This window comes from Eleutherodactylus coqui, chromosome 1 (assembly GCF_035609145.1).
Source record: "Eleutherodactylus coqui strain aEleCoq1 chromosome 1, aEleCoq1.hap1, whole genome shotgun sequence".
NCBI lineage: Eukaryota > Metazoa > Chordata > Amphibia > Anura > Eleutherodactylidae > Eleutherodactylus > Eleutherodactylus coqui.
The window spans coordinates 149114300-149136531 of record NC_089837.1 but is presented as its reverse complement, the minus strand read 5'-3'; the positions used below and the strand labels follow the sequence as shown (position 1 = coordinate 149136531).

Sequence of the window (22232 nt, the reverse complement as noted above, 5' to 3'; positions counted from 1 at the left end):
ATCAGGCTTATGTGTATTGGACGACGACAGGCATGAAAGGGTTAATGTTTAGGTCATGTCTGGAAAATGTATTGTTTTGTCCCTTGTGCAGCTTAAAAGAGTGGTCACATGATTGGGTCAGTGAGTGAGCTACTGAAGACAGCTAGTCAGTGAGAGTGGCAGAGTCTGGGAGAGGGATGGAGGAGTGCAAGAGGTATATTCTTCGTTAAGACTGTTACATTTGCTATTGCTGTGAAGAGAAGTTAAGTAAATGGTTAGAACTGAACGTTCAGAAAAATGTATACTTTGTGTGTGGGTTATTTTATTCCCGGAATGGATGTCGGAGTAACCCACTGCAGAGGACAGAACGTTGGCGTCATGACTGGATTACAGATAACCGTGATCTCCCCCCAAAGTTGGGTCCCCAGCTACCCTTAGAGAGGAGATAGTAGAGCCCGGTGACAATGCAAATACTCTACCCCGCTGTCTCCTCGGCTGAGAGCCTGCTCCTCAGACGCTGCAGATGCAGCCCTGTTGGACACCTTTGCCGATCCCAAACCAATCTGTGTCCCCATACTGAGTTCTCACAGTGGCTTCTTGATTGGTATAAAGTGATTTTATCAGCTTGACTAGACGTGCTGATACGTCCAGCTCTTGTAGGGCGAACCATAGCTTGTCATAGTTGACACAATCAAAGGTCTTGATGTAGTTGATGAAGCACATGTAGATATTCTTTTGGTATTCTTGAGCTTTTTTTCATGGTCCATCGCAGGTTGGCAATGAACCATTGTGTGCTGTGTTCTCTGTATAACAATTGTTTCTGTATAACAATAACATACAATACCATCAGGGAGGCATCTGATTGGCTCCAAATGTATAATTTATAGTTTTTGATCAATTGACAAAATGGAAAGCGAATAAAAAAAGAGAAATGGAAATTCATTCATAACAGCATCAATTCTTCTATGTACACTTGCACACAGTTTTTTAAGGAAAGTTGTTCCAAATATCTTAGAGAACTGACCACAGATCTTCTATATATGTAGGCTTGCTCAAATTCTTCTGTCTCTTTAAGTAATCCTATGCAGACTCAATAATGTTGAAATCAGGGCTCTCTAGAGGCCATATTATTACTTCCAGGACTCATTGTTCTTCTTTACGATGGAAGATAATTCTTAATGACATTGGCTATATGTTTGGGGTTGTTGTCATGTTGCATAATAAATTTGAAGCTAGTGAAACGCCTGCTTGATGGCATTGCATGATGGAGAAATATCTGCCTGTATTTCTCAGTATTGAGGACACCATTAAACCCCAAATCCATTTGCTGAAATGCTGCCCCAAACTTGCAAGAAACCTCCACCGTGCTTAATTGTTGCCTGTAGACACTTATTATTGTTCAGCTCCCCAGTCTTGCACTGAGTAAACTGCCTTCTGTTACAGCCAAATATTTCAAATTTTAACCCATCAGTCCAGAGCACCTGCTGCCATTTTTCTGCACTTCAGTTCCAATGTTTTGTGTATAAAGCATCAATTGGCCTTGTTTCTACATTGAATAAACACATAAGTCCATCAGGTAAGCTCACCTGCTGATAGTCTGCATTATCCTAGCAACATACACGGAATCAGTCCTGAGTGTAAGAGATTTTTAATAGTGAATACAGAAAACACATAGATCCAGCACAATGCAATGAAACTAAAAGCCCTTCAATTTATTGGAAAAAAATAAAAATATAGAAGCACACAGCCCAAGCTAGGTGAAAAAAGTTGTAGAGCTATACATTTCAAACAAGAGTCCTTTTACAAAGCTGCATCTACAGTCTTCAACGTTGCCATTTCTTTGTGCTTCTTCAAAAGAGTTTGAACAGCAAATCTTGAAACCCCAGGCTGTTTAGAAATCTTTGCCTAGGAGAAACTTTGCTAATACAGTATATTTACCTTGTGTTATGTTGCTATGCTCAATTTTTCTATGGTGTATGACCTGTGACAGGAAACTGTCTCCCACAACCTCATCTTTGTATCAGAGTTTGGCCATTTTGATGCTGTTTTGAAGACAAAGGATGGTCACAAGTGCTGAGCAATTAGTGCATGGCAAGCTTTTGCGTCTGTCAATTATCACACCCCCAGCTGTACTGAACACTCTTTTTCATAGCACATTGGCAGAAGGGCAGGCAAGCATGTTGTAAATCTATGGCCACTTGTCCAGCTTAGACACCCAGAAGTCAAAGGAACTAACACCATGTCTGAGTACATCTATGTGGGAGCTAACATACTCTTGGACCATCATGGTTAAATGCTGCTCGTGATTGTGAATCCTGCCTTGCGTCTTTGCTATAGGCTGCGATAGGCAGAAAAAACTATGCTACGCATCTGTTAGACTTGCCCTGCAACAGGTTGTGGTGCTGCTGCAGCTTCCTGCGAATCCGCTATGAGCCGCAGAGCTGCAATCCACTGTGGATGCATCCCAACAACCTTGGAGAAATGCTATACTCAAGCTGCTTAACAGTCTGTCCTGATAGTGCTGGATTTTGAGATTCCTCTCCATTGCTGGAATGAGATTTGTCATTTTGGCTTTGTATTGGGGATCAAGGATGGTAGCTACCCAATAATGATCTGATGTTTTGATGTGGGCTATGCAATGGTCCTTCTACAAGAACTGTAGCATAAAAACAGTCATATGCCTCAATAAGCCTAAGGGTGAAGGCCCACATTCCTTGAGGTAAGGCCTAAGAGTCCTGCCATTTATGTAGAATAACTGGGTTTAGTGATGGATGGAAGGAACGTTGCATACCCCCCTCCCCTGCCTCTGGCCCTATATTATCCCCCACCTCTTCTTACTCCTCTATACTTCTCCTCTGGGTGGATAAACGTGTCTGAAAAGACGCACCCTCTTTCTTGCCCAAAGCCACCCTCCCTGCAGTGCTGAGTGATGGCTGACTGGCCAGATAGTTGGGAGATTGGTATCCCTTCCTCCTCCTCCTGTAACAGCAACATATCATTGATCCTGAGGCTCTGTAGCTTATGTTCCAGCAGGAAGACAACATGGACAATTACAATGATCAGTGTATCATCACAGCTGACAATTTTGGTCACTTCTTCAAAGCGGTCTAAAACAACACACGCATATTTTATCTGTAGCCACTCCACAGGCGTAAAGTGACCAACCTCCATGCAGCATCTGCTAATAGCATACACCATCTGGTACTTCATGATTGCTCTCTGCTGCTGGCTTAGCCTCTACAAGATATGCAAGGTTGAATTCCATTGTGTAGGCACCTCACAGATGGGATGGTTGGGTGGTCGCCCAAACTGTCACTGCACCTCTGCAAGATGAGAGGTGGCTGGTTATAAATGCCAAAATTTTGAGCACAGTTTCCTGGCCTTTTCCAGCACTGGATGTATTTTTTTAGGAAGTGATGCACTACTAGGTTCATCACATGGGCCAGGCAAGGTATGTGTGTGAAATTGCCAAAGCAAAGGGCTTCTAGCAGGTTGGCCACATTGTCACACACTACCTTGCCTGGCCTCATATTGTGTAGGGTCAGCCATGTGTTAGTCTGGGTCCGCAGAGCCGTCAACATCACTTCGGCGACATGGCTGTGCTCCCCTAGACATATGAGTTTTAGAACAGCAATTTAGCTTTTACTATGTGCACTGCTGTATGAAGATCGGATTTTGTCACATACGGATATCTGTGCCAAATTGGAGGGTATTGAATCGCAGTATAAAAAAGCGGTGGAAGAGAAGGAGGAGGGTACAGACAAGAATGAATGTCCCATAACTCTTGGGGGTAGCAGCTTCATTCCCCACCTGCAGGACATTGACCCTGTGTGCTCTTAAGAATATGCAATGCCCCTGGCCATGTTTGCTGGAGTACATGTCTGGAGGGCTGGCTGCTCACCTGGAACACGCTGGGATAAGAGGTAAATCAATGTTGGTGAAGGTGGTGTGATGGTGGTGCCTCAACCTTTGCTGTCTATTTCTCACTCCTGGCTCTGAAGCCTGCAGATCAATTATCAATTGTGGAAGAGAGGCCTGAAGTAGGTGTGCTACTACACCTATACAAAACTGCCTCTCTGTGCTCAGAGGCTACGGCATGAACAGGGAGGAAGATGGAGGAAGACACAGTTACAGCAGCAGAAGAGGGACTCTTTTGCCTGTGACCCAGTTGGGCTCTCCAATGCAGCGAGTGGTGGGAGTTCATGTGACTATCTACACATGTTGCGTTGAGGTCGTTTGCTGCTTTTAAAACACTTACCACAAATCATACAGATGACCACTCTTCTGTCATTGTGTGTGTATTCTAAGAATGCCCAGGCTGCATGAGTTCTGTGAGCAGACCTGGATGTGTGCCTGATGGTGGTTCTGCTTGGACTAGTAGTAATTGATGGTGATGCTACAGCACTTATGTTTGTCTGCTACTCTGTCTTAGCATGGTGCTGCCTTGCAATGTCTGCCTCTTTCTCTCCCCTTGAGAGCTTCTATTTTGACTCTCCCTGCCTCTACATGTTAGATTATGTAGCTCATCCTCTTCCACCTCCTCTTCCTCTTTGTCATCCTTCTTCTCCCGAGTGGACTCTGTCACAGTGAGCTCGTAACTCCATTTCACATCCTTCTCAGTAGGCAGTGCCTGTGGAGGGCTGACCATGCGCACTGTCCCACCCTCATTTTCCTCTTTAGAGGAAGAAAATGGTCGCGCTTCAGTGCATTCAATGTTTTGGTCTTCTCCATCTCGTAAATTTCCCGGTTGACATGCATGACACTGAAAAATCAAATAGTTCCACAGACCTATCCATGTGGACTGCTTCAGAAGCTGTAGAGGGGTTTGGCACAGGGTGAAAAATTGGTTCAGACTAACCCGGTTGGGTTTTGCAAAATCGGGACAAATTTATCACCCAACTGATCAAGATGAGCAATACTATTGATCACACCAAATATTGATTTTATATTAAAAAATGTTGTTCATTCATTTGCATTTCGTTAATTGACAAAAATAAACTATTAATGCTTTTAGGCCTCCTACCCACTTGCGTTTTTTAATGGAACTGTTAATGGAACCTTCTAATGTTAAGAACGCACTGCACAAAAATCGCAAAGCACAAACATGCGATGCATTTTTAACATTAGAAAGTCCTATTGACATTTGCGTAAATGTAAAAAAAAAAACATGTGGGTAGGAGCCCTTATTGAGAGCATTCTTATTCTGCAGCATTTTTTCCAAACCTGCTCAAAACTGTTGCAGAGTACTGTAGCTGAAGGCCTCCTTCCCACAAACGGATTTACGCCGCGTAATTCGCGGCGAAAATCAGCTGCGTTGCCCGCTGCTATTAGGTTCTATTGAACCTAATAGCACAATGCTAACGATGCGGAATTCCTCCGCGGAATTCCGCACCGTGAAATCTCCCGTCCTCACCCGCGGCATGCTCTATTTGCCGCGGGTGTACGTGCTGTAACACAACGGAAGATAGCGTGAAAACGCTTTCCTGCCTACCGCCGCCGCGTCATATGACGTGGCCAGCGCGTCACGTGACACGGCCGGCCACGTCATGTGACGCTGTGGGCGTGTCACATGACGCAGCGGCGGTGGGCGGGGAAGCGTCTTCATGCTATCTTCCGCTGGTAAGTATGGGGTCTCTGGGGGGCGCCGTGACGGGCTTCGCCGCGGAATATTCCGCGGCGGAGCCCGTCACGCTCGTGTGAAGCCGGCCAAAGGGTGGCTTCACTAGGGCATGTGCATTTTTTGAGGACTTTGCGCAATATATTTGCGCTATGGACAAATCTTTTTTGTGTGCGTATCAGTGGCTATCGGGTAATGTGAACAAACCCATTGACATCAAATTTTATGGGCGCAAAGATGCGTACAATTATGCCCTTGTGAAGAAGCCCTAAATCAACATAATGAGGTTTCTTATTTTGTCTGAACATAGTTTAAGCTCAAGTAGAAGCAATTACCTCTAAGTATATTTTTTACAGGCTCCTATCTTCCCATGTCATGTGGTGCAAGAAAGATATAGGTTGAATACATAAGTGTTTTACCTAATCTAATTCCTTGTAAAATGATGTTTGGAGTTGACTTTTATATGCTGATTATATGTTTCTACCCCCCAGGTGTCTGTATTCATTGTCTTGTAGACATACAGTCTAAAGGCCCTAAGCTCCGGAAATTATTGGTACAGGTTGTAGACGAATACAACATCAACAGCAACCACACAGAACTTTATGCTGTTAACATGATTACACGTGCTATAAAAAAGGTTGGTGTGAATATGATGACTTTCATCTTGACAATTCCGCTCCATGTCTTCTAAAAGGGCATATGAACATCATAGAGGGGTATCCTTTGTCTAGGACTTCCAGCTATGAGCCGGAGAGGAGAGTCCATAAGGCTATGTTTCTATATGCAGGCGGCTCTATTTTTGTAATCAATAAAAACGTAGAATTTCCATAGTTTGGAATGTTCTTTGACAGTCTGTAAGTAAGCACTGAATAAGAAAAATAATTCATGTTGGGTCAATCAAGTAGTAGTATACCCTATGATGGGTGTCAGCTGTTTGAAGCAGATAACACCTGCCACAAACGGCTGCAATTGAAGCTAGCTCCAATCATAGCTGTTTGACAGATTACATGCAGTCAGTCCTGACCACGGCCTGTAAGCTGTCAGATAGTAGGGGAAGTGCTTGACAAGGGTATAACAGATTCGTTCCCTGTCGTAGCTTGCCCTTTACCTAGCAAGAATATATACTCATCCCATCCAACCCCACCTACTTAATGAAAAAACACATTTTTTTTTTTGGATAATTTTGGCCACAGCAGCAATTTTATTACAAAACAACATTAAATCAAATTAACTCACAATTAACTATTAACCCGTAATTAATCTTCCCCTCCAATACAAGGGAAGGTCCTTAGAGCCCTTACATCTGTCACCTCCCCATTTTTAAAATATATATCTATATAAATATTACTCAAAAATGCCTCCAGCTGCATTCCAACCGGCTTGGAGACCCACTAGCCTTTTCCCAGGCTACACCACACCACTATCTCTGCAGGGACTACTTTCCCTGCCAGAGCCCGGAGGCGACAGACCCAATACCAACCATCAATAAACCGAGGGGGAAGGTGGCTATCCACCGCCTGCCTACAATAATTTGTGACCAACTCCAAGGATCCCCCCCAGCCGCCACCACAAGCATGATCTGACCACCTCAGATCTGCACCGCCCCTCACACAAACAATGCCTTCTCGATCCCCCTTGAAACGCCAGGGACCACAAGTTGATTCCCACCTCATTCAGATGAACACCATCGCTCCTCCAAAAATTCCCCTAGCCCTTTTCCAAATCTACATGCCACACCACAACTCCCCCATTTCTCACCACACAACTGGAGACTTCCCTATTCAACTGAATCCGCACCTTATTTTTTTCCCGCTGATCTTGCATCCCTCCAGGATTTTTGCGGCACAATTTCCAATCATATAACCACCAGCCTAGGAAACAATTTAAAAAAACACAAGATATCATACCTGATAGCTCTCGATAGCCCCCAAAAAGGCCTCCTCCCTAAATCGTCCCCCCCCCCCCAACATGCAGCACCAGGATATCAGGTGCCCTGTCTAATCCCACAAGATGGAAACATTCAGCTAGGATCCTGCACAACGACATTCTCCATATCCCTATTTATTTCAACATCACCCATCCTTCTGCAAAACCTAATTGCCTTCCCTTAGGTTGTACTGTTGCCCTCTCAGCACCCCCAAAAATATATAAATGCTCCAGAATCCAAACTAGCGCCTGGCGAGGATCTGTTAAAGAAGGGAGAACATGACAAATGATAAAACAAATTCCTAATTCCCTCCCTTCATAACAACTGCAGTCTAATATAAGACCTAAACCTTCCCAACTCCATCTTCCGATCCTCTTAATTATATTGGTACTCAAGCCCCATGTTGACGCCCCTGTCACCACCCTTACCCTGAATGAAACTGGCACTATCCATACCCAGGTTTGCTAAAGCCTTTCAAAAAACTGCAATTAGTTGAAACCTGGATAAAAAAAAATGACCCATTCTCATGCCATAACAATGACCCTGTCTGTACACCAGCCAACTCAAAATAGAGCTTCCAACACCCCAAAGGGCATATCCGTGCCCCCCTAACTGGTCTCATACAAAAACCTTTTTCTTTTTTCCATCTGATCTGTCTTGGACCTTTGTATAACAATCTCATGCCGCTCATCCATACATCACACATCCTCCATAAATAATCCCCCACCTCTCCTCCTACTAGGAGAAACCAATTCCCCTAACCGCAATGCCCCAAAAAACACCAATGAAAAAGCCAACCGAAACAAAGCCAACTTATAAACCCCTAAACAACTTATTTCCAATACCACTCCCAACTCCTCCAATAATTTGAATGACACAGGCCAACATTTATCCGGTCTCCCTTTACCCTTTTTAAAACCTCATAGGGCCTGTACTACCAAAAACAGTTTTGTCACACCCTGCATCCCTCTTAATTTAAAGCCAAAGGCTAGCCTGGCTGTAAATCGATTCACCTTCACTACCGATAAACCCTTTCTATGTGCGTTCCCCAACCAGTGCAATAACGCTCCCTCTCTATCGCTATCATTCCTTATGTCTTTTAAAAACTCTACCCACTGTTTTTACTCCAGCCATGCTGCTTCATATGCTCCCCTTGTACCTGGCATCAGTGCTTAACTTATCAGGTGCTCCGCTGCTTGCCGACCAGTTTCCAAAGCTGAGCTGGGCAACTCATTCCTATGACATCTGTTCCAGGGGCCACCTCTCCAAAATGCTTCCACTGAAAACGAGAGAGAGCATCAGCTATTGAGTTTTGTACACCAGGTACATGCACCGCCATCACCCACATGTTTAATAACAATGCTTGTAACACCAGATATCGCAGCAAACTCACCATTGGGGGGAGAAGATGCCATCTAATTGTTGATGGCCTGAACCACCTCAAAATTACCGCAGTGAAAACGCACCTTCTTGTCTTTCAAACGCTCATCCCATAACGACATAGTGACAACAATTGGAAACAACTCCAATGCCACCAAATTTTTAACCAAACCCGACTCCTTCCATTCCTATGGCTAACTCCCCCTGCACCAAAACCCTTTGCTGCCCGCCGCTTCTATAAAAAGCTCACAATCAAAATTTTCCAATACCTCCAAAAACATCACCAATTTGCCATTATACTGCTGCATAAAAGCCAACCACACATCCAAATCCTCTTTGTGCTCTCTCCTAAATGAATAAAATGATACGGTAATTTTGCTCCCTACGTTGCAGCTGCTTACTTTCTGCAAAAAATCCTACCCATGGGCATGACCCAAAAATTGAGCTTACCCAACAGCGATTGTAATTTCCATAATGTAACCTTGTTTACCGTGCTAGCCCGCCTTAGCTCTCATTGCAAATCCTGGATTTTCTGACCAGGCAACCTACATTCCTAGCCTCTGAGACGACAGTCTTTCAGTTTTTTGGGGGGCGAACGGCATCCCAAAACGATGTGCCACCCATTCCACTGTTGTTAACAATGATGAACATATAGGTGATTTTGCCAGCCCCACACACAAAAAATCATCCAAATAATGGATTACTGAGTCAATGTCTGCCACCTCCCTTATCACCCATTCCAAGAATGAACTGAATGCCTCGAAGTATGTGCATGAGATTGCACATCACATTGGCAAACACCTATCCACAAAATCACCCATAGCCAAAGGCCTACATCCTTGTGATATATATGTAATGCTCTGCTGCACTGCTTTTCTCTGTCTAAATTACTCATCATATTGCAGCCAAGCTTGGCCCCATAGACCCTATACGCCTCCCAATTTAAATGCAAATAGCAAAAAAGCCTGAAGCCAATTAGTAAAAGTCTGCAAAATCAACCGCTATCTCTTTTTTTACTCCTCCTGCTTTTTATATTCTGTCCTCTTTTCCTTATCCAAGTTAAATATTTCTAATGGGAGTAGTGAGAATACCCCTACATAATCATCCAGCCATATTTTTTTCCTTCACCTCCTTTTTTAAATGGGCACCCAGCTGAATTTCAAAACAAATGTAAACTTCCCCTTTTGCCCTATCATCCAAATGGATACCTTCCCCATCTTTCTCTGTCTGTACCGCGACCATCACCCTAGACACTTGCATGCGCTCTGTTCCCTTCCCCATGCTCTCGCATGAAATACTTGCATTTCTAGTTGGCATTAATGGCATTGACCATGCCATAACCAGAGACGGGTCACACATCGCATCTACCCTAGTACCCCCCTCACATGTGGCTATAAGTGCCTTTGTGCATCCCAAAATGACCCTCACATCTACCTGCGTTCCCAAGCCACCTATTTTGCTGCTCATTCCCCCAACTAGACTACTACCCGCGTGCCCCACACCGCTGTCTGAACTGAACGGACACAACATAGAAGAAATGTCACCTGGCCACACACGGACTGTGGACCCACCAGCGGCAGACTCTGCCTCTCGCTGCCCCATGACAACTTCTCCCCTGCTACCGAGACTTCTCCCATCTGGACTCAGGAACATCAGCGACGATTCCCCTTCTCCTGGAACGAGTAACAATCTCCCTGAGGATGTGATGTGGCACTGTGGTGGGGATGCTCCCCGATTGGTTCAGTGCCAGGCAAGTGCCCCCCTCGCACCTCCTCTACTCCCTGAATTCATTCACCCACGCGCGGTCTAGGCCAGAGTGCAGGGCCCAATCATCTCATAAGATTCCTTCCAGGCCTAGTCTCACCTCTGGCAGATGGATCAGCAGGAGACTGACCTGGAGGGTGCGCGGAGATGCTCCTAGACAGCAGCAGTCCCTCGGAATGAAGTCGGGGCTTAAGCATGCCAGCGCACGTGCTCTCCTTTCCCATCTCTCACGTCTGCGTCTTCTGAGCTGTCCCTGGTGCTGACAAGGCCTCTTGCACAGTCCTCTGCAGACAGGCTTTCCCGCGGACTGACACAGCAGCCTGGAACTCTTCCATCACATGATCGATCTCCATGGGTAAGTAGGATTTCTTCACCTTCCCAATCTTCCTTCTTTTCCTCTTGTTCTCCTCTTTTTCTCTGATATCACCAACTGTTCTTCACACACTTTCTCTGCTCCACCTTTTTTTTTTTCCAACTCCACCTTGCATCTAAGATAATCACTTACTTCCCACACTCACTGTTAACTCTGTCATGCCTGGCCTCCACCCATGGCCTTGCAGGCCAAGGTGTGGCCCGTACTTTAAAAGTGAATGTCAAATACAATATACTGAAATATTTTAGTATTGCAGTATATTGTAAAAGCAATCTAAATGAAATTAAAAACCTAAAAACTAAAACAAAAACAAAATTCCAATTTTTCCTGCAAAACAATCTAAACAATCATAAAAAAGCATAATTTGTATGACCATATCTGAAAAAGCCCAAACTAAGGCATTATTAATTTACAACAGTGAATTCTGTATCCTGTGCATAGGGGAGCATTTAGAATTCCAGCGCAACTCTTTTAGGGCGAGCACCCACTGGCGTTTTTTTACCTGCGTTTTGCGTTTTGCGTTTTGCGTTTTTCCTGCACAGGCATAGAGATAACATGTGTTCCTGTCCACTGGCGTTTTTTTTGCGTTGCGTTTGCGTTTTTAACATAGGAACTGTCAGTTGCATATGTGTCCCTATTTTTCTCCTAATGCACCCATGAATGTCAATGGAAATTAACGGAAAACGCCGCGAAAAACGCGCGGAAAAAACGCGGGAAACGCGGCGAAAACGCGGCGTTTTTTTCCCGCGGAGAACGCAAACGCCAGTGGGTGCTCGCCCTAAAGATGTCATTTTTACAGCAGCATGTAAGCCACAAAAGCAAAATGCCCCATGATATTTTGTATTTGCATTTTTTTTATCCATTTCATCTCACTCAAACATTTTTAAACTTCTTCCAATGCATTATATGGTACATTGAATTATACCATTAAAAAACACAACTGGTCCTACAAAAAACAAACCCACATAGGTATATTAAAATGTTATAGATCTTGGAATGTGGGAATGAAGAAAATGAAAATCTAAAAATAGTTGGTAATTTAAGCAACCTTTCACATGGGGTGAAATTCCACCGAGGCAAGCAAATCCGCAGCTGGGGAATCCCACACCAAAATCTGCAAGTTTAAAGGCCCTTTTACACGCAACGATTCGTTCTTTCACAGGAGGTTTAAATGGTAATAGTTGTGTGTAAGCATGCTGAAACTGAACGGCTGGACGATTCTAAACTGCTTAAAAGATGAACGTATATAGTTCGGTGTAAGCAGCAGCGATTCAGTGCTGAACGTCCGCTACTTACAGTGAATGGAGAGGGGTTGAAGGAGAGCAGGGAGAGAACTCTCCCCCGGGCGCCCCATCTTCATGCTGGACGCACTGTCAGCGATCCAGCGATGCTCACACTTGTGCAGAGTGAGCATCACAGTGACAAGTGTCTGGCATCGTTTGCCTGTCACTCATTATATGTAAAAGGGCCCTAACTGGATTTTGATTCAGAATTTACCGCAGCTTGCAGTACATTGTGCAGCCTATTCTGCCCTATGTTAAAGGTTCCAAAGGGCTAATGATGAAATTATTATTATTATTATGGGTCACCTAGAATTTTTCTTTACTAATTACAACCAGATAGAGTAACATATTCTTTTCTTTTCATTTGTTTTTATTTTCTGATTTGGGTTTTTTTTTTCATTATATTTTTTTGAAATGATTATGTGTGAAGTCAGTAAATAAAAACACAAGAAACATTTTAAAACTAGAGATGAGCGAGCACCAAAATGCTCGGGTGCTCGTTACTCGGGAGGAAATTATCGCGATGCTCGAGGGTTCGTTTCGAGTAACAAACCCCATTGAAGTCAATGGGCGACCGGAGCATTTTTCTATATCGCCGATGCTCGCTAAGGTTTTCATTTGTGAAAATCTGGGCAATTCAAGAAAGTGATGGGAACGACACAGCAACGGATAGGGCTGGCGAGGGGCTACATGTTGGGCTTCATCTCAAGTTCCCAGGTCCCACTATTAAGCCACAATAGCGGCAAGAGTGGGCCCACCCCCCTCTCAACAATTTTTACTTCTGAAAAGCCCTCATTAGCAATGCATACCTTAGCTAAGCACCACACTACCTCCAACAAAGCACAATCACTGCCTCCATGACACTCCGCTGCCACTTTTCCTGGGTTACATGCTGACCAACCCCCTCCCCCCCCCCCCCCCGCATGACCCAGTGTCCACAGCGCACACCAAACTGTCCCTGCCCAGCCTTCAGTGCGTCTCCCATGAAGAGGAACCGCAGGCACACATTGCAGAGGGTTGGCACGGCTAGGCAGCGACCCTCTTAAAAAGGGGCGAGGCGATAGCCCACAATGCTGTACAGAAGCAATGAGAAATCCAATCCTGTGCCACCTCCATCTGGAGCTGCACACGTGGGCATAGCAATGGGGAACCTATGTGCCACACACTATTCATTCTGTCAAGGTGTCTGCATGCCCCTGTCAGACCGCGTTTTTTTATAAATAGTCACAGGCAGGTACAACTCCGCAATGGGAATTCCGTGTGCACCCACAGCATGGGTGGCTCCCTGGAACACACCGGCGGTACATAAATATATCCCATTGCATTGCCCATCACAGCTGAGGTAATGTCGTGCTTAATGCAGGTGGGCTTCGGCCCACACTGCATGCCCCAGTCAGACTGGGGTTCTTTAGAAGTGGACACATGCAGTTACAACTCCGTGTGGACCGACAGCATGGGTGGGTGCCAGGAAGCCACCGGCGGTACATAAATATATCCCATTGCATTGCCCATCACAGCTGAGGTAATGTCGTGCTTAATGCAGGTGGGCTTCGGCCCACACTGCATGCCCCAGTCAGACTGGGGTTCTTTACAAGTGGACAGATGTAGTAACAACTCCCTGTGGACCCACAGCATGGGTGGGTGCCAGGAAGCCACCGGCGGTACATAAATATATCCCATTGCATTGCCCATCACAGCTGAGGTAATGTCGTGCTTAATGCAGGTGGGCTTCGGCCCACACTGCATGCCCCAGTCAGACTGGTGTTCTTTAGAAGTGGACACATGCAGTTACAACTCCCTGTGGACCCACGGCATGGGTGGCTCCCTGGAACCCACCGGCGGTACATAAATATATCCCATTGCATTGCCCATCACAGCTGAGGTAATGTCGTGCTTAATGCAGGTGGGCTTCGGCCCACACTGCATGCCCCAGTCAGACTGGGGTTCTTTAGAAGTGGACACATGCAGTTACAACTCCGTGTGGACCGACAGCATGGGTGAGTGCCAGGAAGCCACCGGCGGTAGATAAATATATCCCATTGCATTGCCCATCACAGCTGAGGTAATGTCATGTTAAATGCAGGTGGGCTTCGGCCCACACTGCATGCCCCAGTCAGACTGGGGTTCTTTAGAAGTGGACACATGCAGTTACAACTCCGTGTGGACCGACAGCATGGGTGGGTGCCAGGAAGCCACCGGCGGTACATAAATATATCCCATTGCAGTGCCCAACACAGCTGATGTAACGTCAGCTGTAATGCAGGTGGGCTAAAAATTAATTTGATTACACTGTAGGCGAGGGCCCCAAAAAATTGGCGTACCAACAGTACTAATGTACCTCAGAAAAATTGCCCATGCCCAACCAAGAGGGCAGGTGAAACCCATTAATCGCTTTGGTTAATGTGGCTTAATTGGTAACTAGGCCTGGAGGCAGCCCAGTTAAAATAAAAATTGGTTGAGGTGAAAGTTTCAACGCTTTAATGAGCATTGAAACGTATAAAAATTGTTTACAAAAATTATATGACTGAGCTTTGTGGGCCTAAGAAAATTGCCCGTTCGGCGTGATTATGTGAGGTTTCAGGAGGAGGAGCAGGAGGAGGAGGAGGAATATTATACACAGATTTATGAAGCAAAAAGGTCCCCGTTTTTGATGGTGATAGAGAACGATGCTTCTATCCGCGGGTGCAGCCTACGTATTGCTTAGGTATCGCTGCTGTCCGCTGGTGAAGAAGAGAAGTCTGGGGAAATCCAGGCTTTGTTCATCTTGATGAGTGTAAGCCTGTCGGCACTGTCGGTTGACAGGTGGGTACGCTTATCCGTGATGATTCCCCCAGCCGCACTAAACACACTCTCTGACAAGACGCTAGCCGCAGGACAAGCAAGCACCTCCAGGGCATACAGCGCGAGTTCAGGCCACGTGTCCAGCTTCGACACCCAGTAGTTGTAGGGGGCAGAGGCGTCACTGAGGATGGTCGTGCGATCGGCTACGTACTCCCTCACCATCCTTTCACAGTGCTCCCGCCAACTCAGCCTTGACTGGGGACCGGTGACACAGTCTTGCTGGGGAGCCAGAAAGCTGTCAAAGGCCTTAGAGAGTGTTCCCCTGCCTGTGCTGTACATGCTACCTGATCTCCGCGCCTCCCCTGCTACCTGGCCATCGGAACTGCGCCTTCGGCCACTAGCGCTGTCGGATGGGAAGTTTACCATCAGTTTGTCCACCAGCGCCCTGTTGTATAGCATCATTCTCGAACCCCTTTCCTCTTCGGGAATGAGAGTGGAAAGGTTCTCCTTATACCGTGGGTCGAGCAGTGTGTACACCCAGTAATCCGTAGTGGCCAGAATGCGTGTAACGCGAGGGTCACGAGAAAGGCATCCTAACATGAAGTCACCCATGTGTGCCAGGGTACCTGTATGCAACACATGGCTGTCCTCACTCGGAAGATCACTTTCAGGATCATCCTCCTTCTCCTCCTCCTCCTCTGGCCATACACTCTGAAAGGATGACAGGCAAGCAGCATGTGTACGCTCAGCAGTGGGCCAAGCTGTCTCTTCCCCCTCCTCCTCATGCTCCTCCCCCTCCTCCTCCTCCTCCTCCTCTGGCCATACACGCTGAAAGGATGACAGGCAAGCAGCATGTGTACCCTCAGCAGTGGGCCAAGCTGTCTCTTCCCCCTCCTCCTCCTCCTCAACGCGCTGAGATATAGACATGAGGGTGCTCTGACTATCCAGCGACATACTGTCTTCCCACGCCTCCGTTTCCAAGTGCAAAGCGTCTGCCTTTATGCTTTGCAGGGAACTTCTCAAGAGGCATAGCAGAGGAATGGTGACGCTAATGATTGCAGCATCCCCGCTCACCATCTGGGTAGACTCCTCAAAGTTTCCAAGGACCTGGCAGATGTCTGCCAACCAGGCCCACTCTTCTGTAAATAATTGAGGAGGCTGACTCCCACTATGCCGCCCATGTTGGGGTTGGTATTCCGCAATAGCTCTACGCTGCTCATAGAGCCTGGCCAACATGTGGAGCGTAGAGTTCCACTGTGTGGGCACGTCGCACAGCAATCGGTGCACTGGCAGATGAAACCGATGTTGCAGGGTCCGCAGGGTGGCAGCGTCCGTCTTGGAGTTGCGGAAATGTGCGCTGACCCGGCGCACCTTTCTGAGCAGGTATGACAAGTGTGGGTAGCTTTTCAGAAAGCGCTGAACCACCAAATTAAAGACATGCGCCAGGCATGGCACGTGCGTGAGGCTGCCGAGCTGCAGAGCCTCCACCAGATTACAGCCGTTGTCACACACGACCATGCCCGGTTGGAGGCTCAGCAGCGCAAGCCAGTGGTCGGTCTGCTCTGTCAGACCATGCAGCAGTTCGTGGGCCGTGTGCCTCTTCTCTCCGAAGCTGAGTAGTTTCAGCACGGCCTGCTGACGCTTGCCCACGGCTGTGCTGCCGTGCCGCGCGACACCGACTGCTGGCGACGTGCTGCTGCTGACACATCTTGATTGCGAAACAGAGGTTGCGTAGGAGGAGGAGGAGGAGGAGGAGGAGGGTGGTTTAGTGGAGGAAGCATACACCGCCGCAGATACCACCACCGAGCTGGGGCACGCAATTCGGGGGGTGGGTAGGACGTGAGCGGTCCCAGGCTCTGACTCTGTCCCAGCCTCCACTAAATTCACCCAATGTGCCGTCAGGGAGATATAGTGGCCCTGCCCGCCTGTGCTTGTCCACGTGTCTGTTGTTAAGTGGACCTTGGCAGTAACCACGTTGGTGAGGGCGCGTACAATGTTGCGGTAGACGTGGTCGTGCAGGTCTGGGACGGCACATCGGGAAAAGTAGTGGCGACTGGGAACCGAGTAGCGCGGGGCCGCCGCCGCCATCATGCTTTTGAAAGCCTCCGTTTCCACAAGCCTATACGGCAGCATCTCCAGGCTGATCAATTTGGCAATGCGCACGTTTAACGCTTGAGCGCGCGGGTGCGTGGCGGCGTACTTGCGCTTGCGCTCAAACAGTGGCGCTAGCGACGTCTGGACGCTGCGCTGAGAGACATTGCTGGATGGGGCCGAGGACAGCAGAGGTGAGGGTGTGGGTGCAGGCCAGGAGACGGTAGTGCCTGTGTCCTTAGAGGGGGGTTGGATCTCAGTGGCAGGTTGGGGCACAGGGGGAGAGGCAGTGGTGCAAACCGGAGGCGGTGAACGGCCTTCGTCCCACCTTGTGGGGTGCTTGGCCATCATATGCCTGCGCATGCTGGTGGTGGTGGCTCCCCAGCTGATCTTGGCGCGACAAAGGTTGCACACCACTGTTCGTCAGTCGTCAGGCGTCTCTGTGAAAAACTGCCACACCGTAGAGCACCTTGACCTGTGCAGGGTGGCATGGCGCGAGGGGGCGCTTTGGGAAACAGTTGGTGGATTATTCGGTCTGGCCCTGCCTCTACGCCTGGCCACCGCACTGGCTCGGCCTGTGCCCACACCCTGACTTGGGCCTCCGCGTCCTCGCCCACGTCCACGTCCTATAGGCCTACCCCTACCCCTCAGCATGGTGTATTACCAGTAGTGCAGAAACCGAACGCTGTAATTAAATATGCCGCTTATTGGCCTGTGGTTGGAGGCTGACTTCGCTTACGGAACGCCAGGAAATAATTTTGCGCAAGCCTGCTGTAACACTTAGCTGGCTGCGTATGAATTAGGAGGACTACTACACCCAGCACCGACCCAGAACACTGAGGACAGTCACAGGCAGCCCAAATAGATTTTTGTCCCCAAATGTTTTTGCAAAGGCCCACTGCCTATATTCAATAAATATATCTCTTCTCTCTCTGCGTCACCGCTACTGGCCCTGGAGTATGTCAAATAACTGCAGAGTGTTGCACTGTGGACTGGAATACAGCAGTGATTTAACCGCCAACACAGAGCCAGGAAATAATTTTGCGCAAGCCTGCTGTAACACTTAGCTGGCTGCGTATGAATTAGGAGGACTACTACACCCAGCACAGACCCAGAACACTGAGGACAGTCACAGGCAGCCCAAATAGATTTTTTTCCCCAAATGTTTTTGCAAAGGCCCACTGCCTATATTCAATAAGTATATCTCTTCTCTCTCTGCGTCACCACTACTGGCCCTGGAGTATGTCAAATAACTGCAGAGTGTTGCACTGTGGACTGGAATACAGCGGTGATTTAACCGCCAACACAGAGCCAGGAAATAATTTTGCGCCAGCCTGCTGTAACACTTAGCTGGCTGCGTATGAATTAGGAGGACTACTACACCCAGCACAGACCCAGAACACTGAGGACAGTCACAGGCAGCGCAAATAGATTTTTCTCCCCAAATGTTTTTGCAAAGGCCCACTGCCTATATTCAATAAATATGTCTTCTGTCCCTGCCTCACAATATATGTCTTCTGTCCCTGCCTCACAATATATGTCTTCTGTCCCTGCCTAACCACCACTACTGGCCCTGGACTATGTATAATTACTGCAGGGCACAATGCTCTGCACGGCCGATATACAAAAAAAAAAAGTGCAACACTGCAAAAAGCAGCCTCCACAGTACTGCACACGGTTAGATGTGGCCCTAAGAAGGACCGTTGGGGTTCTTGAAGCCTAAAATACTCCTAACGCTCTCCCTATTGCAACTCCACCAAGACAGCACTTTCCCTAAACTATGTCAGAACGCATCTGTGGCGAGCCGCAGGAGGGGCCGATTTTTATACTCGGGTGACACCTGATCTCGCCAGCCACTCACTGCAGGGGGGTGGTATAGGGCTTGAACGTCGCAGGGGGAAGTTGTAATGCCTTCCCTGTCTTTCTATTGGCCAGAAAAGCGCGCTAACGTCTCAGAGATGAAAGTGAAAGTAACTCGAACATCGCGTGGTACTCGTCACGAGTAACGAGCATCTCGAACACGCTAATACTCAAACGAGTATCAAGCTCGAACGAGTACGTTTGCTCATCTCTATTTAAAACCCTTGAGTTACACGATAGGCCATAACCAGAATGCAAAGCTGAGATTTTTGGGCCTCAATAAATGTGATTTGGTATGAGAGAGAAGGTGTGATGGGGATTGGGTTGGATTAATAACAAAGGGGGATATAAAATGAATAAATATGAATATAAAATTAAGAAAGCCCCTGTGTGTATATATGTGTACTTGTTGTAATTAAAATGGAAATAACTGCTAATTGTAAGCACATTCATATAATCAATTAACTATATCTATTCTTTATTCTGTAGGGTTTCCAAAGACAGTTTTTATATGAGTTACATGTCACAATAAGAGACACCAACTGTTCCAAGCCGGAGTATTCCATTTTGCGACCTGAATGTGTCTTTAATGAGACAGGAAACTATGTAAGTCAACCTGTAAATATTCATACATGTACAAATTCATACATTCGTAAATGCTTTTATAAGAATAATGTTTACCACTCACAATATGGCTTATAGTCAATGAACAGAAAAGACCATTGTGACAGTTTAGGCATGTACTCACTGGCGTAACTATAGAGGATGCAGGGGATTCAGCTGCAACCAGGCCCAGGAGCCTTAGGGGGCCCATAAGGCCTTTCTTCTCCACATAGGGAGCCCAGTACTATGAATAAAGCATTTCAGTCGGGGGCCCTGTTACAGGGTTTACATTGGGGCCCAGGAGCTTCAAGTTACACCTCTGCATGTACTGTATATATAAAGATGAAAGCCCTCACTGACTCACTCACTGACTGACTGACTGACTCGCCAAAAATTCTCCAACTTCCCGATGTCATAGAAACATGAATTTTGGCAAAAGCATAGATTATCTCCAAAATAGGAAAAGTAATTGGGTCCCAACTCGATTATTCAATTCTAGCGCAAAAGAATTAGCGTCGAAATTTAACGTACATAATCTAAATCTCTCACTTCCCAATGTCATAGAAACTTAAAATTTGGCACGGGCATTGGATATGTCATAAATAGGAAAAGCTAATGGGTCCCAACTCGATTATTCAATTCTAGCGCAAAAGAATTAGCGTCGAAATTTAACGTACATAATCTAAATCTCTCACTTCCCAATGTCATAGAAACTTAAAATTTGGCACGGGCATTGGATATGTCATAAATAGGAAAAGCTAATGGGTCCCAACTTGATTATTCAATTCTATGCGCAAAAGAATTAGCATCCAAATTTTACGTACAGAATCTAATTCTCTCACTTCCTGGTGTCATAGAAACTCGAAATTTGGCACGAACATTGATTATGTTATAAATAGGAAAAGCTAATGGGTCCCAACTCGATTATTCAATTCTATGTGCAAAAGAATTAGCATCCACATTTTATGTACGAAATCTAATTCTCTCACTTCCCGATGTCATAGAAACTTGAAATTTGGCACGGCATTGATTATATTATAAATAGGAAAAGTTATTTGGTCCCAACTCGATTATTCAATTCTAAGTGCAAAAGAATTAGCGTCCAAATTTTACGTATGGAATCTAATTCTCTCACTTCCTGATGTCATTTTATATAAAAGAAACGTTGCATGGTTACCTCCCCGTGGTGTTTCCTGGGTAACGCAGAGAACTATGCAAAATGGTGAACATATGTTTTTCCGGTATCTCTAAAGTAACCACGACTTCACAAGATTTTCCGTGTGAACACCAGATAAACACCAGTACCAAATTAACTCGGGCCAAGCCGGGTATATCAGCTAGTTTGATAATAAAAATGATTTAATTGTGGTAATCATACCCATCACTATAATGTATTTTTGTATCTATGAGAAGTAATGTAACATATGAAACTTTGTAATGTAAGTTATTAGCAGAAAGCATTTCCTGTCTGCAGGTTTTGTTTTTTTTTTTGTTTTTTTTCTTAAGCTCCATCTTCCTCAGTCTTCCAAAAACTCCTTATAGAAATAACAAAAGACAGGGGGGAGGAGAATGGAGCTCGTTTCTATGTGAGTTAGGAAAATAATAATAACCTTTATTTGTATAGCGCCAACTTATTCCGGAAAATAGTTGAGCTAAAGGAGCTTTGCTGTTTCTGTAACTGGGCTAACATACAAAATGCAGATAAAAGTACTACACTGTGACTCAATTACACCTCTATAAAATGACCATATATATGTAAAAATATGACTAACATATTAAACTGATGAAAAATCAGACATCTGATGTGACATGCAGGGTACATAGGAAATGAATCTTTATTATTGTGTCGACACGCAGGGACATACGACATCCAAATCTCTGTAAATCTCTCTTGTAAAAAAAAGTTGGGAGGGAGTGAGAGGGGGTCAATGGGGGATCATAGCTGCAATCTTCTTGGTATCCAGTTACACAGTGTTCACCAGCTACAACTTGAGAGACAGTATCACACAGGAGAGGATTAGGCTGCCTGTCCATGACCAAGGCCGAATATCGCTAGCGAAATTCTGCAGCGGGGCAGCAGGGGGGAGAACTGACAGGTATCTGCAGTGAGCATGCCGCGATTTGAATCCTGCAAGCCGATAATTGCTATGATTCTCAGCTAGTGGACGTCGGCCTGCGCTTTCCATAGTTAGCCTATGGAAAGTGTATCGTGCGAGATCCGCAGGTGATTTATCACCGCGGATCTCGCAATGACAACTCGCCCATGGACAGCCAGCCTTAGGGCTTATTCAGACAGGCGTATATCATAACTTTAGCTTTATTAACTTCCCTTCTTTGTATAAATGTAGTTGACGTAAAGATGTTTTTCTCTAACAAAAATACATATAGTCTGCTCCCAATTTGCGGATCGCATGCGCTTTAAAAAAAATCACAGCATGCTCCATTTTCTGTGGATTCCCAAATAGACAGCTTCCATTGAAGTCAATGGAATCCGTCCGATCGGCGACACAACCGCAGCTGACATTGCGGACATGCCACGGATCTGCGGGAAAGCAGGAGATTTTTAAAAAACAA

The 22232-nt window shown here is 46.2% G+C and overlaps 1 protein-coding gene across 1 annotated transcript in view; it reads left to right on the top strand.

The window, feature by feature from the left end:
* LOC136626582 (kininogen-2-like) overlaps window positions 1–22232 on the top strand; it is a 102684-nt gene that overhangs the window by 67161 nt on the left and 13291 nt on the right. The window contains exons 7-8 of the mRNA XM_066601635.1: window positions 6088–6233; window positions 19545–19661. Of these exons, the coding sequence (XP_066457732.1) occupies window positions 6088–6233; window positions 19545–19661 (263 nt within the window). The remainder of the gene's footprint in view (window positions 1–6087; window positions 6234–19544; window positions 19662–22232) is intronic.